This window comes from Talpa europaea (assembly GCF_964194135.1).
Source record: "Talpa europaea genome assembly, chromosome: 14".
Lineage (NCBI taxonomy): Eukaryota > Metazoa > Chordata > Mammalia > Eulipotyphla > Talpidae > Talpa > Talpa europaea.
In genome coordinates, this window is record NC_140082.1 from 19,267,467 (window position 1) to 19,288,382 (window position 20,916).

Below are 20,916 nucleotides of genomic sequence, written 5' to 3' on the forward strand. Positions count from 1 at the left end.
TATTATGAATTTTCAAACAGGCAAGTAAAGGTTATCTTTTACAATTTCCTATGGTCAGAGTAGTTTTTTTGAGGATCGTTATTTCTGAATAAACTTTCACATCTGGGTTGTATGATACCCCACTATGTTATGTATCAGTGAGATATTTTTTACATGCTGTCAATTGTAGTTGGGATACAGTATGAATTATACATTGCATTCCAAGGTCAGGGTTGTGAAAATGTGAGAAAGTGAAGTACTGTGCCCCTCTAAAACATAAACATATCTGCAATGTAGGTGTATTTGAGTTTTACTTAATTGATTTATTATCTTTATAAAGTGGTAATAATAAGAATAATATTAACTGACAAAAGTGAGCTGTTGTTTGTGCTAGGGACTATACTGAACACTTTGCATAAAGTGTTCTGTGAGATAATTTCTCAATGAGAAATTGAGGTTAGAAACTAAGCAATAGGGCCTCCCTGGTGGCACAGGGGTTAAGACACAACCTATGAAGCTATCCACAGCCTCCGCAGCCTCTGCAGCATGAGTTCAATTCCCCAGCCGGCCAGGGAGTCAGGAGACCTCTCCTGACTCGCCCACTACTCCCCTCAGCAGTGTGTTTCAGTCAATCCGCCTGTTTTGCTCCCCACTCTGTCTCTGGTGAATCCTCTCATCCCCCACACCTCTGGCCTGTGCCCAAGCTCTTGTATGCATAAATAAATAAATCTTAAAAAAAAAAAAAAAGAAACTAAAGCAATAGCTATAAGTGATGGAGTAAAATAGGATTCAAACCTGAGTTGAGCTGAATCCAAAGGTCATGCTTTTTCTATTCAAACAGGCTGCTCTTTCATTAATGGGATGAGTACATTAGTAAATGTACTTTTGCAAAAGAAAATGAAATATTTGTTTAGAAGACACAGGGATAACCTGCTATCTCGTGGCTACAGCGCCATGAGTAATGGTGTATTTGGGGTTGTGCACTATAATTTCCTAAAGGAGCCTCTCACTTTCATAGGACTGCCCTCCATCTGGCTGCTGCCCATGGTCATCAGGAAGTGGTAACCCTCCTCATAGAGAGAAAATGCCAGCTTAACCTGTGTGACAGTGAGAACAGGACAGCTCTGATGAAGGTATGTGCTAGCCAGTTGCCCCAGCTTGAGATGGATTTGACTTACATGCTTAGACTGGAAATGAATTTATGAACCTCATTTAAGCAGATCTAATTGGCGAGAACTATGGAATGTTTGTATTGAATTCCTAGCTTTTACTGTCTGTTTCCTTGTATGATACTGACAGGCGGTACAATGCCAGGATGAGGCGTGTGCAACTCTTCTGCTAGAACACGGTGCTGATCCAAATGTCACAGACATCTACGGTGAGACTGCTCTCCACTCTGCGGTCACTGCTGAGAGTACATCAATAGCAGGGAAGCTGCTCTCACACAATGCAGATATAGAAGCAAGAAACAAGGTACAGGCCAACCAACTTTATTTACAAAATATTTTTAAGCTACAAAGGATTTTACTGTCTATATCTTATACATAAGCACACATGTATATATACTGGTAAGTATACATGAGGCTCTGTTGCTATGGACACAAGTCCAAAGCTAAGTGAGGGAGGTCTAGTTGATGGTGCCCATGGAAAGGCCAAAGTTCTGTCCCCTGGTCACCTTTCCACCCCAGATGGCAAAACTGGCACCTGGAAGTGGATGTAGGCTCAGGGGCCACAAAAGACTGAAGGCGTGGTGGGGACTGGGTACTATGCATGGGCTTAGGAAGTGGGTGCTACTGGGGATGGGAGGGAAAAGAAGGGAGACTCCATATGTAGCCCCCATGGTTGCAGATGGAAGGGAGAATTGGCAGCCTGCCTGGCCCAGGGTGCTTCAGGCCCCTAAGATTCGGAAATCAGGGTAAGGGGTTAGGTCATGTCTTGACATCCAAGCAGGACATCCACATGTGCTGCTCACCATTCTGCCCTCTGTGAACCACCGTGGGGTCTGCCCCATCAGGGAGTAGTCCTGCTTGGCATCATGCAGTGCCCCAGTGGGGTCAAGGCTGTACATGCAGAACAGGTGAGAGTGAAGCCAGTGAACCTGCACTTTACTCTGGACACACACAGCCTGTCCCTGAAGCTCTGACAACCCAGAGTTCATTTGAAGTCTTTGTTTTTTAATTCAGAGTCCACTTCTTTAGTCACTCATTTGGAGTAGGAGCACCAGATCTTGACATCTGGGATCCAGGTGCCATTGATAGAAGAGAACCAAGCAAATTTATGTAACCTGCAGAAAACCTTCACCTTCAGTGTAAAATTCTCACAACAATCCCCACAAGTCTTAATCCCTCAAATGTTGATGTTTGCCACAAGAAGGTATTATCAAATAAGGATTAAGAAAAGTTAAACAGATTTCTTTAGAGCTGACCATGTAATGTTTTGTATATTTCTTTAACAATAGATGATTGTGAATGTTTCTAGTGTCTCACAGTCCTTAATTTCTGCTAAAGTAGATAATGTTTGTAATATATTTTAAGAAACACTACTCCAGAGATAACTATTAAGATTATTAATTCAATAAAAACATTTAAAGCATTTACTCTATTGTCCTTTAGAGTTGGGACATACAGAGATTTTTTTAAAAAGCAGCCCATAACCTCAAGTGCTTCTTGGTTTAGATGGGGAGCAATACAATAACTACAGTGTTCATGGTAAATTCTGTGATGGAAGCAAGATTCTTGGAACCAGTAAATGCTTGGAGTGAGTTTTAGAGACTGACTTTGCATCTGCAGAAGTGATAGAGGGAGGAGCATCTTATTTATTTATTTTTAAGTTAAAAATTCCTTATTTTTTTATTCCTGGTACCACTACCATAATTTACAGGGCAATATACCTGATATAATGGAAAGAAAAAGACAAAGCTACAACAGATAAAAGGAATGTTCATTTAATTGACATGCCATTGCTTTAATCAATAGCTGCATTTCTTGTGAACTGTGGCTATGACAGTCCTGACCAAGAAGGGCTTCCAGTTAAACCTGGAGTAATTTTCCTGACTGTGGATCATCATTGCTTTTGTGAAAATTTTTACAATTCCTTTAATGGATTTGGGATGACTGTCTGAAAGTAACCTTTAGCTTTCCTAACAACATCTCGCTCTCTGTGCTGCGAGGCCTATAACATTTTTCTGCTGAAATTTTAGAAGCTTCTTTAGCCATAGCCACCATTTCCACCAGCAGATCATAACCACCAGCATAGAGACTGCCTGAGCTTCTTTCACCAAAGCTGTCTCCTTTCATGGATCCATTTGGCCACAGTAACTCCCCAAATCATTGCAATTCACACTACCATCATAGTTACCACTGGCAAAATTTCTTCTTTCACTGTAACCATCATGTTCCGCATTACCACTATATCCACCACCTTGGTTTTCATTACCTGCTACACCATCACCATAGCCTCCTCTATTACTATCACTAGGACCACCACTATAGTTGCAACCATCACCCTCAAAACCATTATATTCATCATCTTCTCCTCCATAATCTCCTCTGCTGCCACCACTTTCACTAATATATCCTTCTCTTCCATCAAAGTTCCTTGCATGACCCAATAAGTTGCCCGATCTACCTATACAACCCTTTGTGATCCAGCAGACTACATTTCTTATTGAGAAAGGTCCTTTTTCATGTCACAGTTATGCCCATTAATAATGTATTATTTAAAGATTTATTTATGCATACAAGAACTGGGTTGCAGGCCAGAGTTGTAGGGGGTGAGAGGATTCTCCATAGACAGAGTGGGAAACAGAACAGGCAGACTGACTGAAATACACTGCTGAGGGGAGCAGCAGGCAAGACAGGAGAGGTCTTCTGTACCGTGTGGGTAGCTCCCTGGCTGGGGATCAAACTTGTGCTGCAGTGGCTGCGGCGAGCTTCATAGGTTGCGTCTTAACCCCTTGCGCCACCAGGGAGGCCAATGTAGTTCTGAACAACAATTTTATCAACTGTATCATGATCATCAAAGGTTACAAAAGCAAATCCCTTTTTCTGCTCTGCCTATCTTTCATAACTTCTGTGGTTTAAATCTTGCCATACCTTCAAAATAGTCTCTCAAATTATATTTCTCTTTATCTTCTTTAATACAAACAACAAAAAATGCCTTCACTGTTTAATGGGCACTAGAAATCCTCTCTAGAAACAGCTCTTTGGCTCCACTACCTGCCATCAACCTTGTGTGGTCGAACACCCATTGCTCTACCCACATCTTCCACATAAGAGTAAGTCACAAAACCGAAGACCCTGGAATGTTTAGTTTGGGGGTCTCTCATCACCTTGTAATCTGTAAGGGTACCCCATTTCTTAATATATTCTCTTAAACTATCATCTGTAGTTTCAAAGCCCATACCACCAAGAAGCAGTTTTCTCAACTGCTGTGGTTCCTTGGGTCATGGTCCTCCATTTTGAGACTGGACTTCCCTCTTCCAACTAGAGTTCACAATGGGACCAAGAGGAACAGGTGGGGCATTTTTTAATTTTATTTATTTTATGTATATATTTTTAATTTTTATTTTATTTATTTATTTATACAAGCACTGGGTACAGTCAGAAGCGCGGAAGGGTGAGAGAATTCACCAGAGCCAGAGCAGGGAGCAGAACAGGCAGAATGATGAAGTACACTGCTGAGGGGAGCAGCGGGCAGCAGGAGAGGTCTGCGTGCCATGTGGGACCCTCCGGGAGCAGCCGGGGAACAGCCGGGGAGCGAACCGGCGCTGCAGAGGCTGCGGGCAGCTTCGCGCAGCCCAGCGCTCAACCGCTGCGCCACCAGGGGAGGCCCAGGAGGGGCATTTTAAAGAAGGAGCAGTGCATGTGGAAATGACAGAGGATTGAGAAGGAAAGGGACTCCTTTTTATTTAATTTCCACATTATATGGTTAAATTCAGATCATCTCTTTGTAAGTTTTAAAATTCAGTCTAAAAATATGTGATTTTGTAAACCATGAATTGTTTTTGCTTTTTTCCAGGCTGGCCTCACACCGCTTTTAATTGCTATAAATGAAAGGAAACAGGAAATGGCTGAATTTTTAATAAAAGAGGGGGCAAACATACATGCAGTGGATAAGTACAGACGGTAGGGTAGTCTGTTCATTTTTTTAAAACTTTAGTATTATTGGTCTAGAGCAGTAACAAACACTCCAGAAAGATTATATTAATAAGAGGATTAACTTACAGTTATTGGTATATAATGAAAACTGTCAGCACATTATCAGTTAGGAAGGAAAGCAATTATTCTGACTGGGCAATGTGAAGAACACAGCAGGACTCATATTCCTTGATAATATGGACTGACGTCATTTTGATCAGCTTTTTTGGGTCACATGTTCTGCCTTAACTACATGGTTTCATATTAGATTTTTCAGCTTTGTAAAGTGCGAACTTTGATTTTAGTTTATCAACATTGAATTTCTTAACCCTTTTATTGTCTTTCTTTCACCTTTATTTTATATATATATATTCTTAAAACTTGCATATTAAGCCAAAATCAGAGTTTGATTTTGTTTTTTTGGATAACTCTGCTTTAAATTGCTACCTTTGAGCAATATCGGTGTTATTGATACAGGGTAGCAAGGGCACTAAAACTGACATTGCTCAAATAGTTTACTGGTCACCATCTGAGTTCTTCATCCATGCACACAATTGCAAGACTACTCAGGTTCAGAGAACAACAATATTGGCATTTATTTAACAAACAAGGAAAAACAAAGAGTCACTGAGGCCACAAATGGCCGTTTACCTCACCTGAAGCAGTGTCCAGTGTTTTAAAGTCCTACACAGAAAGCCTCCCAAGTTGGTTTCTTGCCACCTTTAAGGGCCTGGAGCACGTGACAGTCAGATTTTCGGCCGGGATCCAACTCACGAAGACAGCAGGAGACACACCAGGAGATGCTCACCAGAGCTGCCAAGATGACCCAGCACAGCACCAAACAAGTGACACTCAAAACAGCAGCCGCAGCAGTGGAATGTCCCAACAAATGGCCACACTCACAGTTCAGTGAGGTACCCAGCCCCGGGTCTTCACCTTTTCCTACCAGGCTATAACAGCAGCAAAGCTGGGAACAGTTTCAGGCTTGGCTACCTGCAAAATAGCCAAACATTTCTTCTCTGAGGTTGACTGCTGGAAGCTTCTCTGCATCCTTCAGAGATCCACACCAGTCTTCTGGAAGATTGGCATGGTGAGGGCAGAAATGGTTGACCCCGGAATCTCTGAAGATTTGAAAACACTGAAATCCTGAATGCTGAATCCTGGGGCTGCTTCTGCAGTCCCTTTTATTTCTTATCAGAGTCTCCACCCACGTGGCTACTTTGCATTTCCCCTGAGGCTCTCTATCCTCACCAGCACCCCTCTCCCACCAGGGGGCACCACCTGTAACAACTTTTGTCTTAGTCCCCTGTTACATTATTAGGTTATATGCCTAAGTAGTGATTAGGTGCTCAGGAATTTTTTTTCCCTTGTCATTTCTGTTTTTTCCCTGTTTTTATTTTTAATTGGTATGAATAGGATAAAGAATGAGCTTTTGTAAATGAACTTTTCCATTATGAAGACAAGTTATGTGTAGGTGAGAAAGTGAATTGAGATGGGCTTTAGATTCACAAAGCCTGGTATTAATTTCTCACTTTCCCCCTTGCTAGGTGTGTGGCCTTGGAAACATTACCCATCATCACCAAATATGTCTCCTAATATGAAAGGATAAAAATACATTTGACCCTTGACCATCATGGGTTTAAACTGCATGGGTTCACTTATAGGAGCATTTTTGGGTAATGAATATATTGGGGGAAAGTTTTACAAGCTTTGCAACCATTTGAAAAACTTGCAAACTAAGCAGCTGAGAAATACTGAAAAAGTTATGTGTGTCATGAATGTATAATATGTAGGTAGGCCATAGATGATTTGATCACTTACTACCATAAAATATACACAAATCTATTATGAAATGTTAAAATTTATCAAAACTTATGCACACAAACACAGACTCTAGATGGCACCATTTGCAATGGAGAGAAAATTAAACAAATGTAAGCATGCAGTGTTCATTCATAATTGCATAAAAGTAATCGAATGTGTTATCACTCAAACTACTGGTCAGTAGTCTAATAGTAGTTATGTGCTGGGACAGCTAAAAGCAGGGATATTCAACTGCTCAAGAGTCTGTGTTCCTATCTCCTGCATTGTTCAAGGGCTAACCATATGTCCTTGAAGTGTGGTTTTGTGTAAGATTATAGATAGAGCATTTAATTTAGTGCCTAGCGCATGCTTATCATTATCATTAACTGCAAATATTATTTTATATACTCATTATTTGTTAATTTTCTTAATATTATTTTTTTAAGCTTGCAAATCACTTTTACTTATCTGGCTTCTAGCTGACTTGTAGTACAATGGATCAGACTAAAGAAGAAATGGGATTTTTTTCATATAAACATTCATCAAATTTAGATAAATGAACTTAGCACGGTTTCTTGTCCATTGAGGACTTTAAATGAAAAACTTCTGCTATGGAATGTCCCAGTGGGACAAGAGGCTTCCTTATAGCCTTAAGGTCTGAAACTTGAATACTTACATGCATAAGTGGTCCATTCTATTCAAACAGGGGAGACTTTCACTTGGTAAAATAGTCAAATTAGCTACTGAAATAACTGAAGTTCCTAAGGGTGAAGTTATCTCTCTGTTCTTTTAGGACAGCCCTCATGTTTGCTGTAAAGTGTGAGGCAATAAGTTTAATCAGGCTGCTTCTTCAACAAGGTAGTGATGTCTCTTCTGAAGATATCTTTGGAAACACTGCAGAAGAGCATGCACTTAGTAGTGGATTTACGGAGTAAGTGTTTACATTAAAATGAAAGTTATCACTGACCTTAGGTTTGAAGTAATGTAATTGCTGCTTCTTAGGTAACAGGTAAGACTCTATAATTTGGGCAGGCAGTGGTGGATGGCAGGGAGTTAGTCCATATCATCAGCCAGAAAGCAAGCCAAGGCTAGACTAGTTAGGAGTAGGAATGGGCACAGGATTCTTAATAATTTTAGATCTTTATCCTTTGGAATCCTAACGGTAACCACTTCAGTGTAACCCCTGTGCATGGGATACAAAATGATGCAACATGTCTTATTTTTCTGGTCAGTTATTTGGGTTTTGGATTATTCCTGCTAGCAGGACATTCCCTTCTTCTCACTGGGGGCTATTCTATACTCCCCCTCTTGAACATTCCAAGAATCTGAGGACTTCCCTCTATCCAAAGTAGACTCTCTTCTTCCACAACTCAGATGTCTATGGGGCGTGACATTCTAGTCATTTTTTTCTGTTGACTCTGTTGCTGCATCGTAGCTATTGAAACTGGTCTGCACCTGCTCATGATCGTCTGTTGCTCCCAGGGTATCCCTGCTGATCTAGATCCTCAGTCTCCATGGTGATCCCCACTTAGACTTTAAAGCCACAGCTTCCTTTAGTTCACATACACGTACCCATGTTCTTAACCACTATTCAGAGCATGAACACTCATTCAGGCAGCTGGGCCTCCAAGTTTTAGTCACACACAGTCTTCCCCCTTTTCTCAAAATCCTTACATGGAGCCCATATCTTAGCTGAGACCTTCACAATGAGTTATCTTTGAGGGTCTCGTTTGCTTTTTCTGCTAGCAGATGGTAGCTGGGACCATTATAAGCTGTCAGAGAGGGTCAAGTAATGGTACAGGAAGAGACCTTGTGTTGGGAGATCTGTAGCCCACAGCTGCTTTATATCACATGGAACACTTTTTCTTATGTTATGGGACATCCCATATCACTTCCTCAGAGTGGGGGGCACCAACTTGCCTGAGATTCCATAATTAAGGTTGACCCCTCATGTGGTCTGTTTTACATAACAATGAAAGTCTCACAAGTGACTTGTATCTAAGTCAAGTTTCAAAATATTTTCAGCTTCTACCTCACTAGGAAGTCATTCAGCAGAAACCTCTGAGTCTAAAGTAGGTTAGTTTGCACTGGGAAAGCTAAACTCCACCCATGACTCACCAGTATCCATGAATTATGAAATTAAGCTTATGTCTATGTCTTCCAGGTCAGCTGGAGATGAACAGGTTAAGCATCATTCTTTTTTTTTTTCCTTTTGTGTAGAAGAACTGGGGTGTACACTAGAGGTACAGGGGGGTGAGAGAATTCACCAGAGACAGAGTGGGGAGCAGAACAAGTGCATTTACTGAAATACACTGCTAAGAGGAGCAGCAGGTGAGATAGGAGAGGTCTGCTACACCATATGTGGGTTAGCTTCCTGACCAGGGATCAAATTCTGGTCATAGTGGTGATAGTGCTGAGAAACTTAAGCATCATTCTAATAAAGAGCTGCTGCCTCAGAGTTGGATTAAGTAGAGAAGGAGTAGTAGGAGTGAAGGGCAGTCTAACATCTTAGTTTTCTGTTCTTGATATGATTAGCTACAATTAATGGGGACAGTAATTTTATCTAATGAGGTAATGTATTTATAAATAAATTTAGCTACAGATTATATAATAGCTGAGATACCTTGAATTAAAAACCATAAGGAATAAACAGGTAATAACCCCAATTAATAACATTTGTTACAAACTGCAATATTTGATTGTTAGAATGTAAACACACACACACACACACACACACACGCACATGCACATGCACACTGGGTTTTACTTGGGATTCCAAAATAACATCAGCAATAAAGTTAAAGAGAAAATTATTCCATTGCTTCATTATTTCTCTGAGTAATTTTTTTTTAGGAACAAGGTTATTATCTCAACAAATCTTCCAGCAATCTTGTGAAATAAGACTGGTTCCCATTTTATAGAGAACCTTTGAGCTGAACAATAATGAATTATGTATCAACAAATAGCTCTTGGTTATACAGCTAAGATATCTGCTGAATTCAAAACACTTTCTATAATGTCAAGCTTACTCTATTTCCTGTGCATATACGCCTCAATTCACGAGTGCTTTATTTTTTTTTCTTTAAATTTTGTGCTTAGTAAAAAGTTCATAGAATTTTCATATTTGAAGTACATGGGATATAATTTCTGGCATTATCTTTAATAATCTAAGAATTTAAATGACTTCCATATCAGTATTAATATGGTAATATTATTGATCACCTTTTTTTCACATAGCTTTCATCAATTAATTTCTCAGTTTAAACAAGAGCCAAGACTTAACACTTCTCAAAATAGAAATCCAGGTAAGACTGCAGATAATGAAGTACTGTTGGTGTCCTGCATAGATAAGAAGTAAGAATAAGGGAGTTTTGATTATGAAAGAGCAATGTATTGCATTGACTTTATGGCTTTCTTATTTCTATCAAAGGAATTAGTCACCATGGCCATGTTGTTATATGAGTCAACTTGTGATTTTGATTAAAAAAAGGAACCACAAGCAAAAACAACAAAACAAACCCCCTATGTCTGATGAGGTTAGCAGCCGTGGAAATAAAAAGCAAAGACAGAAAAGTGGTACAGATAATATGACCCAGTGATTACTTAATGTAAAAAGTTAAGGGAGAGAAAAATCTAAGTTTCCTTGTAATGGGTTTGTCATCCTAAACTGACTAAAGAGCTGGAGAAGTTGTCTTGTGACACAGCAAAATTATTACACTGTCTTCTAACCACTCCTAATGGTGGGCATCCAGCCATCATGCCAGTCATGGGAAGTTTATTATGCTGATTCTGCTAGTGATACCAGTTTGTTTCAATCTCAGGGGGTTTGTTCAGGACTATGGTCTTCTGAACAGATTGGTTTACTTGTATCTACCAAATTTTGATAAATACCATTTTTCTTTTCTTGTCTTTGATAAATATAAGGGAGGGGACATAGATTTTTTTTTCCTGCAAAAAAAAAAAAAAAAAAAACCAAAAAACAAGAGGGCCTCCCTGGTGGTTCAGTGGGTTGAGCGCAGTGCTGTGAAGCTGTCCGCAGCCTCTGCAGCACGGGTTCGATTCCTGGTCAGCCAGGGAGATACCCACATGATGCAGCAGACCTCTCATGTCTCACCCGCTGCTACCTCAGCAGTGTATTTCAGTCAGTCTGCCTGTTCTGTTCCCCATTCTGTTTCTGGTGAATTGGCTCATCCTCCTGCACCTCTGGCTTGTACCCCAGCTCTTGTATAAATAAATAAATAAATAAATCTTAAAAAAAAAAACCCACAAGAGTTCCTAATGCATTAATTGCCCACCAATAGTCTAATTAATATGCCCTCTAGTGCAGTCTCCAGGCGTGACGCCAAACGAATAGTACTTTTCAGCAAAGCATCAGTCTTACGCTTTTAGTATTCTGTATTTTTCGATTGTGATGTAAAATATATTATACTTTTTCTTTTCTAGTGTATATGTGTTCTAAAGAAGACTCCTTATGGAAGTAAGACTATTTTATGGATTTTGAAAAATTATGTTAACTAAGGACATGTAGAGAAAAGGAACTAACATTTGTTGAGAGTTTTACTGTGGACTAGACACCGTATTATGTGCATCACATTTGTCATCTCCTATCTCGATCTCAGTGGTTTTGCAAAGCAACTGTGCTGCACAGCCTACATTTTACTGATTAGCAACTGTGGTTCAGGAAGGCTGATTAATTGGCCTGCGATGCTGTTGTTAACAAGGCTACTGACCATGAATTCACCATGAGTCTCTCTGGCTCCCAATCCATTCTCTTGCCCCTCAGCATAGATTGGGAGGTACTCATGTAAAGAGACGTATCCCAATGAGATCAACTCAGAAAGTTCAATGTAGTTATGTGTTAACTTTGATTTAGTGTTTTGCTAAGAAGCCTGGTAGTCCGAGTATTTGTGGCAACATGTTGACAATAGAGTGGTAACGAATACCTTGTTTTTATCATCAAGGTATTTAGGGCAGATCTCAGCTATCCATGGTCATGGAAGTATAGGTCTTTTGTAAGTAATATTTATAAGTAATATCTTTATAAGGAATATCAGGTCTTCTTTTGTTACAGGCACTAACAATGGGTACTTATTGAATATTTCACAGGTTGGGAGAGGTAGAGGCAGAAAGTGCTTTTAAAATAGAGGCCAAATTTTAGTTATGGCAAGAGACTTTATTTGCCATATATAGAGCTGACATTCACTTGAGTTTTGAAATGTAGAAATGAAACAATTCATTTTTGTGTGTGTTTTATCTCTAATGTCTTCCCAGCAAACTTAGCATTGATGATTCCTGCCCTATATCACGTGATGATGACCTGGATTTTGAAAACCAGGTAAAGTGTTCTAATGAAATTAATTTTCCTGCACAGAATTTACTTTCTATCTAGTAGTTTCTATGACTTTCATTCATGTGTCACTCTTCCACCTGTTACAGGGCAGGGAGAGTGGTACCCCAGGCCCCACAAACCTGCCTGCTCTAAATAGTTTCTGCCATCCGCCCCATCAGCACAAAACATATCAGACTTTAATGGGAAGGAAAATTAATACAATTAGAAAACAATACAGGAAAGGCAAAGAATATAGTTTCTAAATCAAGTACCCTGTTACCCGTCCCCTCATGGGTAAAAGTCCACCCAAGCAGGATTGGTCCAGAACAAGGCCCCAAAGCCTGCCACAAATCTAAAGCATCTTCCAGTGGGGACCCACAGAAAAGGATCAGAAACAACCAGACAAGTCTGAAAGGAAAAGAGCAAAATCAAAATCAAGACAAAAACCACCATTGTCACCTTCTCAGAGATCTCTCACCCACATCTGTGTCACCCGGTCCACGACCAAAAGGCAAATGTAGTTTCTTCATGTGTCTCTTGGCTCCATGCGCCTCCTCCAGCTCTCCTTCTGGGTCTCTATCCTGCTCCCTTCCTTCCTCAGTCGCCTCTGCAGCTTCTTCTCTCTCTGCTCAGCTCCACCCTCCTTTTGGGTGGGGCTGGAAACCTGGAACCTCCCTTTTTCCTGGGGACCACCCTGTTACACACCCTTTTTCCTTTTTTCTTTCCCTCAGTCAGAATAGAAGCAGAATAGAAGCAATTCATACTGTTTCAATTCATCTAAATTAGATTCTACTAAAAACTAAATGCTCATAATTTCCCCTACAAGAGGTAATTCATGCAAACACATTTCAAAATATAATAATGAATTTAAATTTCTTAATGTAAGTTTTTTCAATAACACTTTTAAATTACTCATGTATAATTTTTTTTTGCTTTAGATTTTATTTTTGAGTTAAGAGGAAATATTTTCCCAAGGACTCCTAAGATTGTTACAAATGTAAATAAAGTATCCTTTAAAAGTGTTGCAAATTAAGTCAAAGACACATCAACAAAGTAAGACTCTTGTGATGTTAATATAAGAGGGTTATTTCTAGGGAAAGGGGAGGTTCTAGATTCCCTGTCCCACCCTAAGGGAAGAGTGGAGCAGTACTGGGTGTGGAAACTAGAAAAGACTAGGCATGGAACTAAGAGGAAGACTAGGAAGAAGAAAGGAGAAGAAGTGGAGAGAGAGAGAGAAAGAAGGCTGGAGGAAGCAGGTGGAGCAGAAAGACATGTGAAGAAGCCACCTTTGCTTCTTGGCCTCGGACTTGTACCAGGGACTTGGGGGACATGGAAGGAGACATTGAAACAGACGTGGGTGAGCGAACCATGGGGAGGCTGACAATGGCAGCCTTTATCTTGATTTTGCTCTTTTCCTTTCAGACTTGCCTGGCATTTTCTGTCCCTTTCCTATAGGCCCCCACCAGAAGGTGCCTTAGACTTTGTGGGAAGCTTTCTGGCCTCAGTGCCCTACTTTGGGCCGACTCGGTTTGGCTGGGCATTTCCCCACGAGGGGATGGGTAACTTTGGGTGCTTCATCTGGAAAAATCCTTTCCAGGTGAAGGATTTTTCTTTCACAATTTAAAACTTTGCTTTTAAGATTAAAATTTAGAAATATTCTTGTCAGAGGGAGAGTAGATTGTGGTGGAGGACTGGGTGCCTCGGAGGGGCATGTGGTGTGACATAAAACCTGAAGGGTGTGGTCCTAAACTTCTAAATCATATGCAGTGCTATAAACCAGTGTTGCCTCATTAAAGGTAAATAAATAAATTGGAAAGAAAAAGGGGAGTGGTCTTTTAACATCTTGAACTGGTGTTATATAAATACCTCTGTTAAACTTATACAAAGGCACATTGCTATAGAATTCCAGAAGTGAATAGATTCAGAAAAGTGTATTTTATATCCTTGAAACAAAGTTTGAAATATGTAATTGAAAAATGGAATCCCAGGTTTTCTCCCCTGCTCTTATTTTTATTTTCCATATTTCAGAGTTCTGTGTAGGTTTGCATTATTTAATTCTACCAATTTAGTATATTTTACAACTATTTACCTTCATAACATCATATGACTGAGTGCCTTCACCTACTCCTGCTCCCAATATATTTTTCCAAATCTCTCTTCTAAGTCCTATGGGTGCCTCAAATTTGATGGGTTCCAACTGAAGTCACTTTCCTTCTAGCCTTTTTCTCTTTCCTGGCTCTTTGTCTTTTACTCTGTTTTCACCACTCAAATCCAGAAGCAGGAAGAGTCCTGGACGCCAACGCTCCTGGAGATCACCGTGTCCGGCCACTCGCCGAGTTGGATACTTGTACCTGCTTACCTTTATTCCCTATCTTACTATCGTAACCACTTTCTCACCTGCAATTTTGAGATGCACATCTCTAGCTTTGCTCTCATTGCGTTACCTTTACAACACTGCCAGAGTAACCAAAATATAGCTGTGATGATCTACGGGCACCCCTGCTCACTTAGTGGAGGCCCCTGGCAGGAGGGGAACGTTCCTGTGCTAGTGGGACACCCCCTCTCTCGGGTTAGTCTCTGGTTTTATTTCCCCATCACATTTCCCCATCACTCTGTTCTGGTGTCACCACATGCCTTTGGTGTTCACATTTGCTATGTTGTTTCATGCCTCTTTTTTTTTTTTCTTCCTCTTACTGTCCCGTCTAGAATGCCCTTCACACCTTTCCCTCTGCAATTTCTCTTTCAAGAAACATCCCAATCGTTGTGTTATTTCCCCAGCTTCCCAGGTACAGCAGAATGTTCTCTCCTTTGTGCTCTGAGATACTTTATTCACTTCAGTTGCAGAACTTGTGGACCACACTGTTCTGTTCTTGTTTCCGTGTATCTCCACCCTTCCTAAAATATCATTTACCTCTTCCCAGCTGCTCCCAGGTGAGGGCCTAGGATCTGACTGATACAGTAAATCTTTGTTGTTATTGACTGAGTTAAGTGGATGAATATGAGATTTTCTAAAGTTGGGATTTTGTTTTGTTTTTATAGGAAGGGGCCACAAAGTCAGTAATTGGAAAAAAAGAAGACATTGGCAGTGAAAGTGCTCCACAACAGCAGATTAAGAATTACCATTTGACTTATGTTGATGGAAGACACAAAACTAATAGAAGTGGTAAGTTAACGATTTTCTCTGAATTTTTGTCCTGTGTTTAAATGGTAATATAAACAAAGCTAACATGTAGTTCTAAATATAATCTCCACTTAAAAATTTTTTTTTTGCTACCTTTCTTCATATGTACCCTGATTACTACCAACTTTTACTTCCTGAAGATCATCCGCCCTCTGAATTTCCTTTCTGCTGTCATTTTTATTTAGTTGAAACAGTCATGAATAAAGAGAGACTTGTATATGTTTGTGGTGATGGTGCACAGGTGCATTGGTGAAGAAAACTCTAGAGGGACTATGCCTGAGGGGGTGGGGGGAAGCAAATATTATTTAAAAATGAACAATGAAGTAAAAATTTTAAAAAGAAAAAAAAGAAAAAAAATGTTCTCTTGTATGACTCTGTGACTGCATTTTCTAGACATGACACCGGCATTAGGATTAGAAGAGGAAGATGTGCAGTCACTTTGGTGTCTTGAGGTACTGTCTTCTATTTGCAACATTTTAAAATATAAGCACTGAATGGTGTTAAAACATAAAAGAAGATGCTTTGGATTTACTTTGTCACCTCTGATTTTGCTATAAAATTATTTCCTCATAGCCTTTAACTAATAATTAATAAGATAATTATGTGTTAAAAATATTAGTACATCCCACAAGTCCGCTAATTGGCGACTTCAATTAATGAAGCCAGTATAGTACAGTGCCATAAACTAAGGCTTAGATGACATGAATTAAGTTGATCTAAAGACTAAAGAATTATTTCTGGTCAACCTGTGGCAAAATTCATGATAGTATCTTCTACATGATTATGGTAAAACATTTAGTGAGATTCAGAGAGAAACAGCTTGGATTATAGTTTTTATAACTTGTTATTTCAAATGATAATGAGTGGGTCTTAAATTTATTGTTTTATTTGGATCATCAAGTAGTTCTGCAAGGAAAATTTCAGGGCCAGGAAAAGCACAGGAAGTAGTAATAAGTATGTGGTATTATAACAACAACAACTTGGTTTAGTTGTGTTTTAATAAGTGAAAACCATTTTGCATAGTTAAAATAGCATGCATTGCATTGTGTACGACAGCTGTATTTGTAGTAAAGTACATGTGATGTAAGGATGGCTACCATAGGGTGACAAGTGTGGAGAGAGGTGAGCAGGGCCAACTCCCTTCAATAGAGGCGGCGGCTGCATGCTGACACTGGCATACATTTGAAGTCAGAAGATGTTAGCCTCCTGACTTCCTAGCCACAGAATCTTGTATGGTTTTGTTGAAGTTGTTTGAATGTCAGTGACCTCATTTATAAACATGATAGTCATACCCACCACCCAAGTATGTGTAATGAACAGATATAGTAACAAATGTCAAAGCACTTAGGAAAATCTAAAGGATTCTGTAGAAGATAAAGACAGTATGATCACAGTGACATTTAGTGACTTCTAAATATGAAGGACATCTTTTTTTAAACCCAAAGGACAATAAAAATGGCAGCAATATAAAAAAATGGAAAAGTTAAAATGGGCACTTGTATTTCTAATTCAGGGTATGCTAAGTTTTAGCAGGCTTATGTAAGTGTAATATATAAGCTGATAGAAGAGAAAATAGGAAATCTGAATAGTGTCTTTTCTGTTAAAGAAATTTAAACTGTAATAAAACAAACAAAAATTCCTCATGATTAAAATTCTAGTCCAGGGCCTCCCTGGTGGCACAAGTGGTTAAGACGCAACCTATGAAGCTATCAGCAGTAACTGTAGCACGAGTTCAATCCCCGGCCAGGGAGCTACCTGCATGGCACAGCAGACCTCTCCTGTTGTGCCCGTTGCTCCCCTCAGCAGTGTATTTCAGTCCGTCTGCCTGTTCTGTTCCCCGCCCTGTCTCTGGTGAATCCTCTCACCCCCCACACCTCTGGCTTGTACCCCCGTTCTTGTGTGCATAAATAAATAAATCTTTAAAAAAAAATTCTAGTCCAGAAAAACTCACTAATAACACTTCCAGACATTTCAGTTATACTTACTCTAAATTATTCCTCTATAAAGAAAAAAAGGAAAATATCCAATTAATTTTATGATGCCAAGTCCTAAGGACATTTAAAAAAAAAGAAAACTTAAAGTCCTGGTTGTCTCATATGCTTAGGTGCAAAAATACTCAAGAAAAATGACCCCCAAATTGGGGTTTATTTTAGAAAGGAGTGCAATGTTCCTTGATATATACAATAATGTAATTCATCACAAGAATAGCACAAAGAGGAAAAAATCAATCTTGAAAGATGCAGAAAAACCATTTGACAACATGTGATCCCTATCTTTGAATAAAAAGTAAATCCTAGAAAATAGGGCTTACTGGAGATTTCCTCCATCCACAAAAAATGTACCAACAGCAGCATGCTCTGTGGTAAATGGTAAAAAATGTCCCCTACAGTTGAGAAGAGGAGAACAATGTCTGACATCACCAATCTTGTTCTCACTTCCAACGCTTTACTAGAGGTGTTATCTCCAGCTACCCCCAGAATTGGAACATTTCAGAATCTGACCACAGCTCTGGTCTCTGATGTTACTACACCCACGTCTTGTGCACTGTTGAGCTCCTGGTGACAAAGGCCTTGTTCTGTCTCTGCTTTCTGTTGCCCTGTGTCTTCTATTTGATTTCTCCTCAGTGTCAGTTCACCTGTACTGTCATTAACTCCTCTCTCCATGTATTTCACACCAGACCCCGTGGAAAAGATTTATAATATCCCATTGGAAAACTACTGGGCAGAAAGGCAAAACATTTACCCAGCAATTTCACTCCTGTGAATGCGTCGGGGAAAATTTGTGCCTCTTGTGTACAAAGAGCAATTAAAACATCGCTCATGGCAGCCCAGATCACAATATCTTTTTTCTATTATGGAACATGGTCATTTTTTAATAGTTGAATAGATTAATTAATTGTGGAAGATCAATACAATAAAGCATACAATCATGGAATTAAATTGACACCAGTCTGCTGTTTATTTATGAAAAGAATAAAAACACTTTTAAGATATAGTAAATAATCCAGTTTTAAATGCTACTCATTAGATATACCCCACAAATAAGTCACCACCTATAATAATATTTAGTGAAAATAAAGTGTATGCAACCTTTAAAAAAATGTTGGATTTTCCATGTCCTTGTTACCCTAAATGAAACAGCTTCAATAATATTTTTTATACTCAATACCACATACTCCATGGTTTCTTATCATGCCAAGTATCTTTTAACACTAAAAAAAATGTTAATGGAAATATTTTTAATTTATAGCAAGTGTGCACATTAAAACTTTTTTTAATACATGTATTTTGAAGCCTGTTTATTTTGTTGGGGAAAGCAATGTAGAGTTGGGCATTTTCAAGTTAGTTCCTGTTTAAATGTGCATGTAAGCTAGCAATTTTGTCTATGTAAATATTTATGCTCAATTTACAGAGTCAACCACCACTGAAGAGTAAAGATATATTTGATCTAGGGAGCATAGATGAAGTTTTTCACTTTAACAGTTTGGTTTTCAATACATGCTTCTCCTGTTAAAGCTAATTGCATTTAAAGTTGGAAATTCAGATATTTTCTTAAGAAGGGATTGGGAAATCTTTATGCAGCTCACTATGTAGCAGGGTAGTCCCCAGGGAAAGGTAAGGTTCCAGTTCCCTGGCCCACCCAAGGGAGGGTGGGCTGAGCAGGGAGGAGAAGATGCTGGGGAGGAGGCTGAAGAAGGGAGGCAGGAAGAAATATGGGAAGCAAGATGACCTGGAGAAGACACATGGAGCAGGAGACATGCAAAGAAGTTGTTCTTGCTTCTTAGTCTTGGGTTGATTGAAACAGATGTGAGTGAGAGACCTGTGAGGAGGTTAACAATGGCAGCTTTTATCTTGATTTTGATTTTGCTCCCCCTGACTCAGAAGAGCTGGGCTCTTCCTTCCCCTTTCCTACGGTTCCCTAAGGAGGTACCTTAGACTTGTGGCAGGCTTTCTGGCCTCAGTGGCCTTGCCTTTGGCCAACCATGTTTGGCTGAGCATTTCCTCACCAGAGGATGGGTGACTCTGGGTGTTTGATTCAGAATCTTTATTCTTTGTTGCACACTAATTGTATTAAAGTTCCTTCCATTAAAGGTGTTATGCACTAGAGTATGTTTTGTCTTGATGCAGCAGATAGCAGAACCTATCTAGTGAAGGCAGGTTTGGAGATTCGGGGTGGGGGGCTCCCTCCCTGCCCTGTAACAATTATTGATTTTAATTTTAAACAGAGTATTTCTGAGTGTCTTCCAGAGAAGCATATTGATCATTTATCTGGAGCTGCAGATCAAAGAGAAAAAAATATATTAAGTGGACAAATAGAAGGTAGGAAGTACATTTCATAAAAAGCTCATTTGATAGTATGCTGATTTTAAACACAAATTTATATTCTAATAGCAAAAGAAAATAATTTTGCTAAATATATAGTAAAGAAAAGAAGAAGTGAAAAGGAAATAAGTTGTCTTATCAGGTGTCAACCTCAGACTAAATTGAAAGTGCCCCTGAAGGAGCCAAATTCTTAATAACATTTCCAGATCCTCTAAGATCCAAGGAAAGTTAGAAAATAAAGAAGAGCGAAAGGAGGAATGAAGAATGAGAAAGGGAGAGAGAGTCAAGGAGTAAATGAAGGAAAAAGAAGCAGGTGGAAGGTGGTAAAATAATTGTGGTAATAAAAATAAAAGTGTCAAAATGTAGGAAGACCATAAAGTGAGTTTCAAGTACTAAAGCTTATCAGAAATATACAAAATTTTCCCTACTCTTACTGTTTTCCTCATTGTTGGGGAGGCCTTGAGGGCTGAGGTACCTGATGCTGCAAGCTCTGTTTTATCTTCCATGGGTGGACATAAGCATATGTGGTCAGCTCTACATGTAGCTATTTTAATGCCATATAAAATGTTGCCGCATCATAGGATAGTATCATATAGGCCATCATAAGAGAATTAAAAACAAGAGAGTAGGGTCAGTTATGGGGCAATTAAGGAAGCAAAATGGCCTGATAAAAAGTTCATTGACCTGATAAAAAGTTTATGACTTCTAAAGCAGTTTCAGTTTTGGGGAAGTGGTAGATTCCAGAGTGTTGAGACTAGATTCCAGAAGGGTAAGTTAAGGTATAGGAATGTGAAAGCAACCTTACTATAGACAGTCTCTCAAATTTTAATGAATTTTAATGAATCACCTGCAGACCTTATTAAAAATGCACATTCTGAGCAGTAGGTGTGGGATCCTGCATTTCTAACACATTCCCAGGTGAAGCTAATGCTGCTGGTGCTCAACTCTTAATTTCTCTTTTAGTTAATCCATTGTTTGCCTATGAAAATAAGAAAGATTTTTGTTTATTGATTTTGTATGATGTCACTTTGTTATTTCTTGTAGTTTTTTATGGAGTCTTTTGGTTTTCTATGCATGCTATGTTGTCTAAAAATGATGATAGCTATGAATATCTATGTGCAAACAAATTGGACAACCTAGAGGAACTTGACAAATTTTTAGAAT

The 20,916-nt window shown here is 39.2% G+C and overlaps 1 protein-coding gene and 1 pseudogene across 2 annotated transcripts in view; one reads left to right on the forward strand and one right to left on the reverse strand.

The window, feature by feature from the left end:
* LOC311183681 (ankyrin repeat domain-containing protein 26-like) overlaps window positions 1-20,916 on the forward strand; it is a gene marked incomplete at its 3' end in the record, with an annotated part of 69,195 nt that overhangs the window by 2,710 nt on the left and 45,569 nt on the right. Inside the window, exons 2-7 of the mRNA XM_084253226.1 lie at window positions 998-1,112; window positions 1,279-1,452; window positions 4,999-5,105; window positions 7,714-7,851; window positions 12,192-12,255; window positions 15,289-15,412. Coding sequence (XP_084109352.1) covers window positions 998-1,112; window positions 1,279-1,452; window positions 4,999-5,105; window positions 7,714-7,851; window positions 12,192-12,255; window positions 15,289-15,412 — 722 coding nt within the window. The remainder of the gene's footprint in view (window positions 1-997; window positions 1,113-1,278; window positions 1,453-4,998; window positions 5,106-7,713; window positions 7,852-12,191; window positions 12,256-15,288; window positions 15,413-20,916) is intronic.
* Window positions 3,927-4,503, reverse strand: LOC311183587 (heterogeneous nuclear ribonucleoprotein A3-like; annotated as a pseudogene). The gene is made up of 2 exons: window positions 4,483-4,503; window positions 3,927-4,417 (listed from the first exon to the last, which is right to left on the reverse strand). The product of its transcript is annotated as a heterogeneous nuclear ribonucleoprotein A3-like (transcript).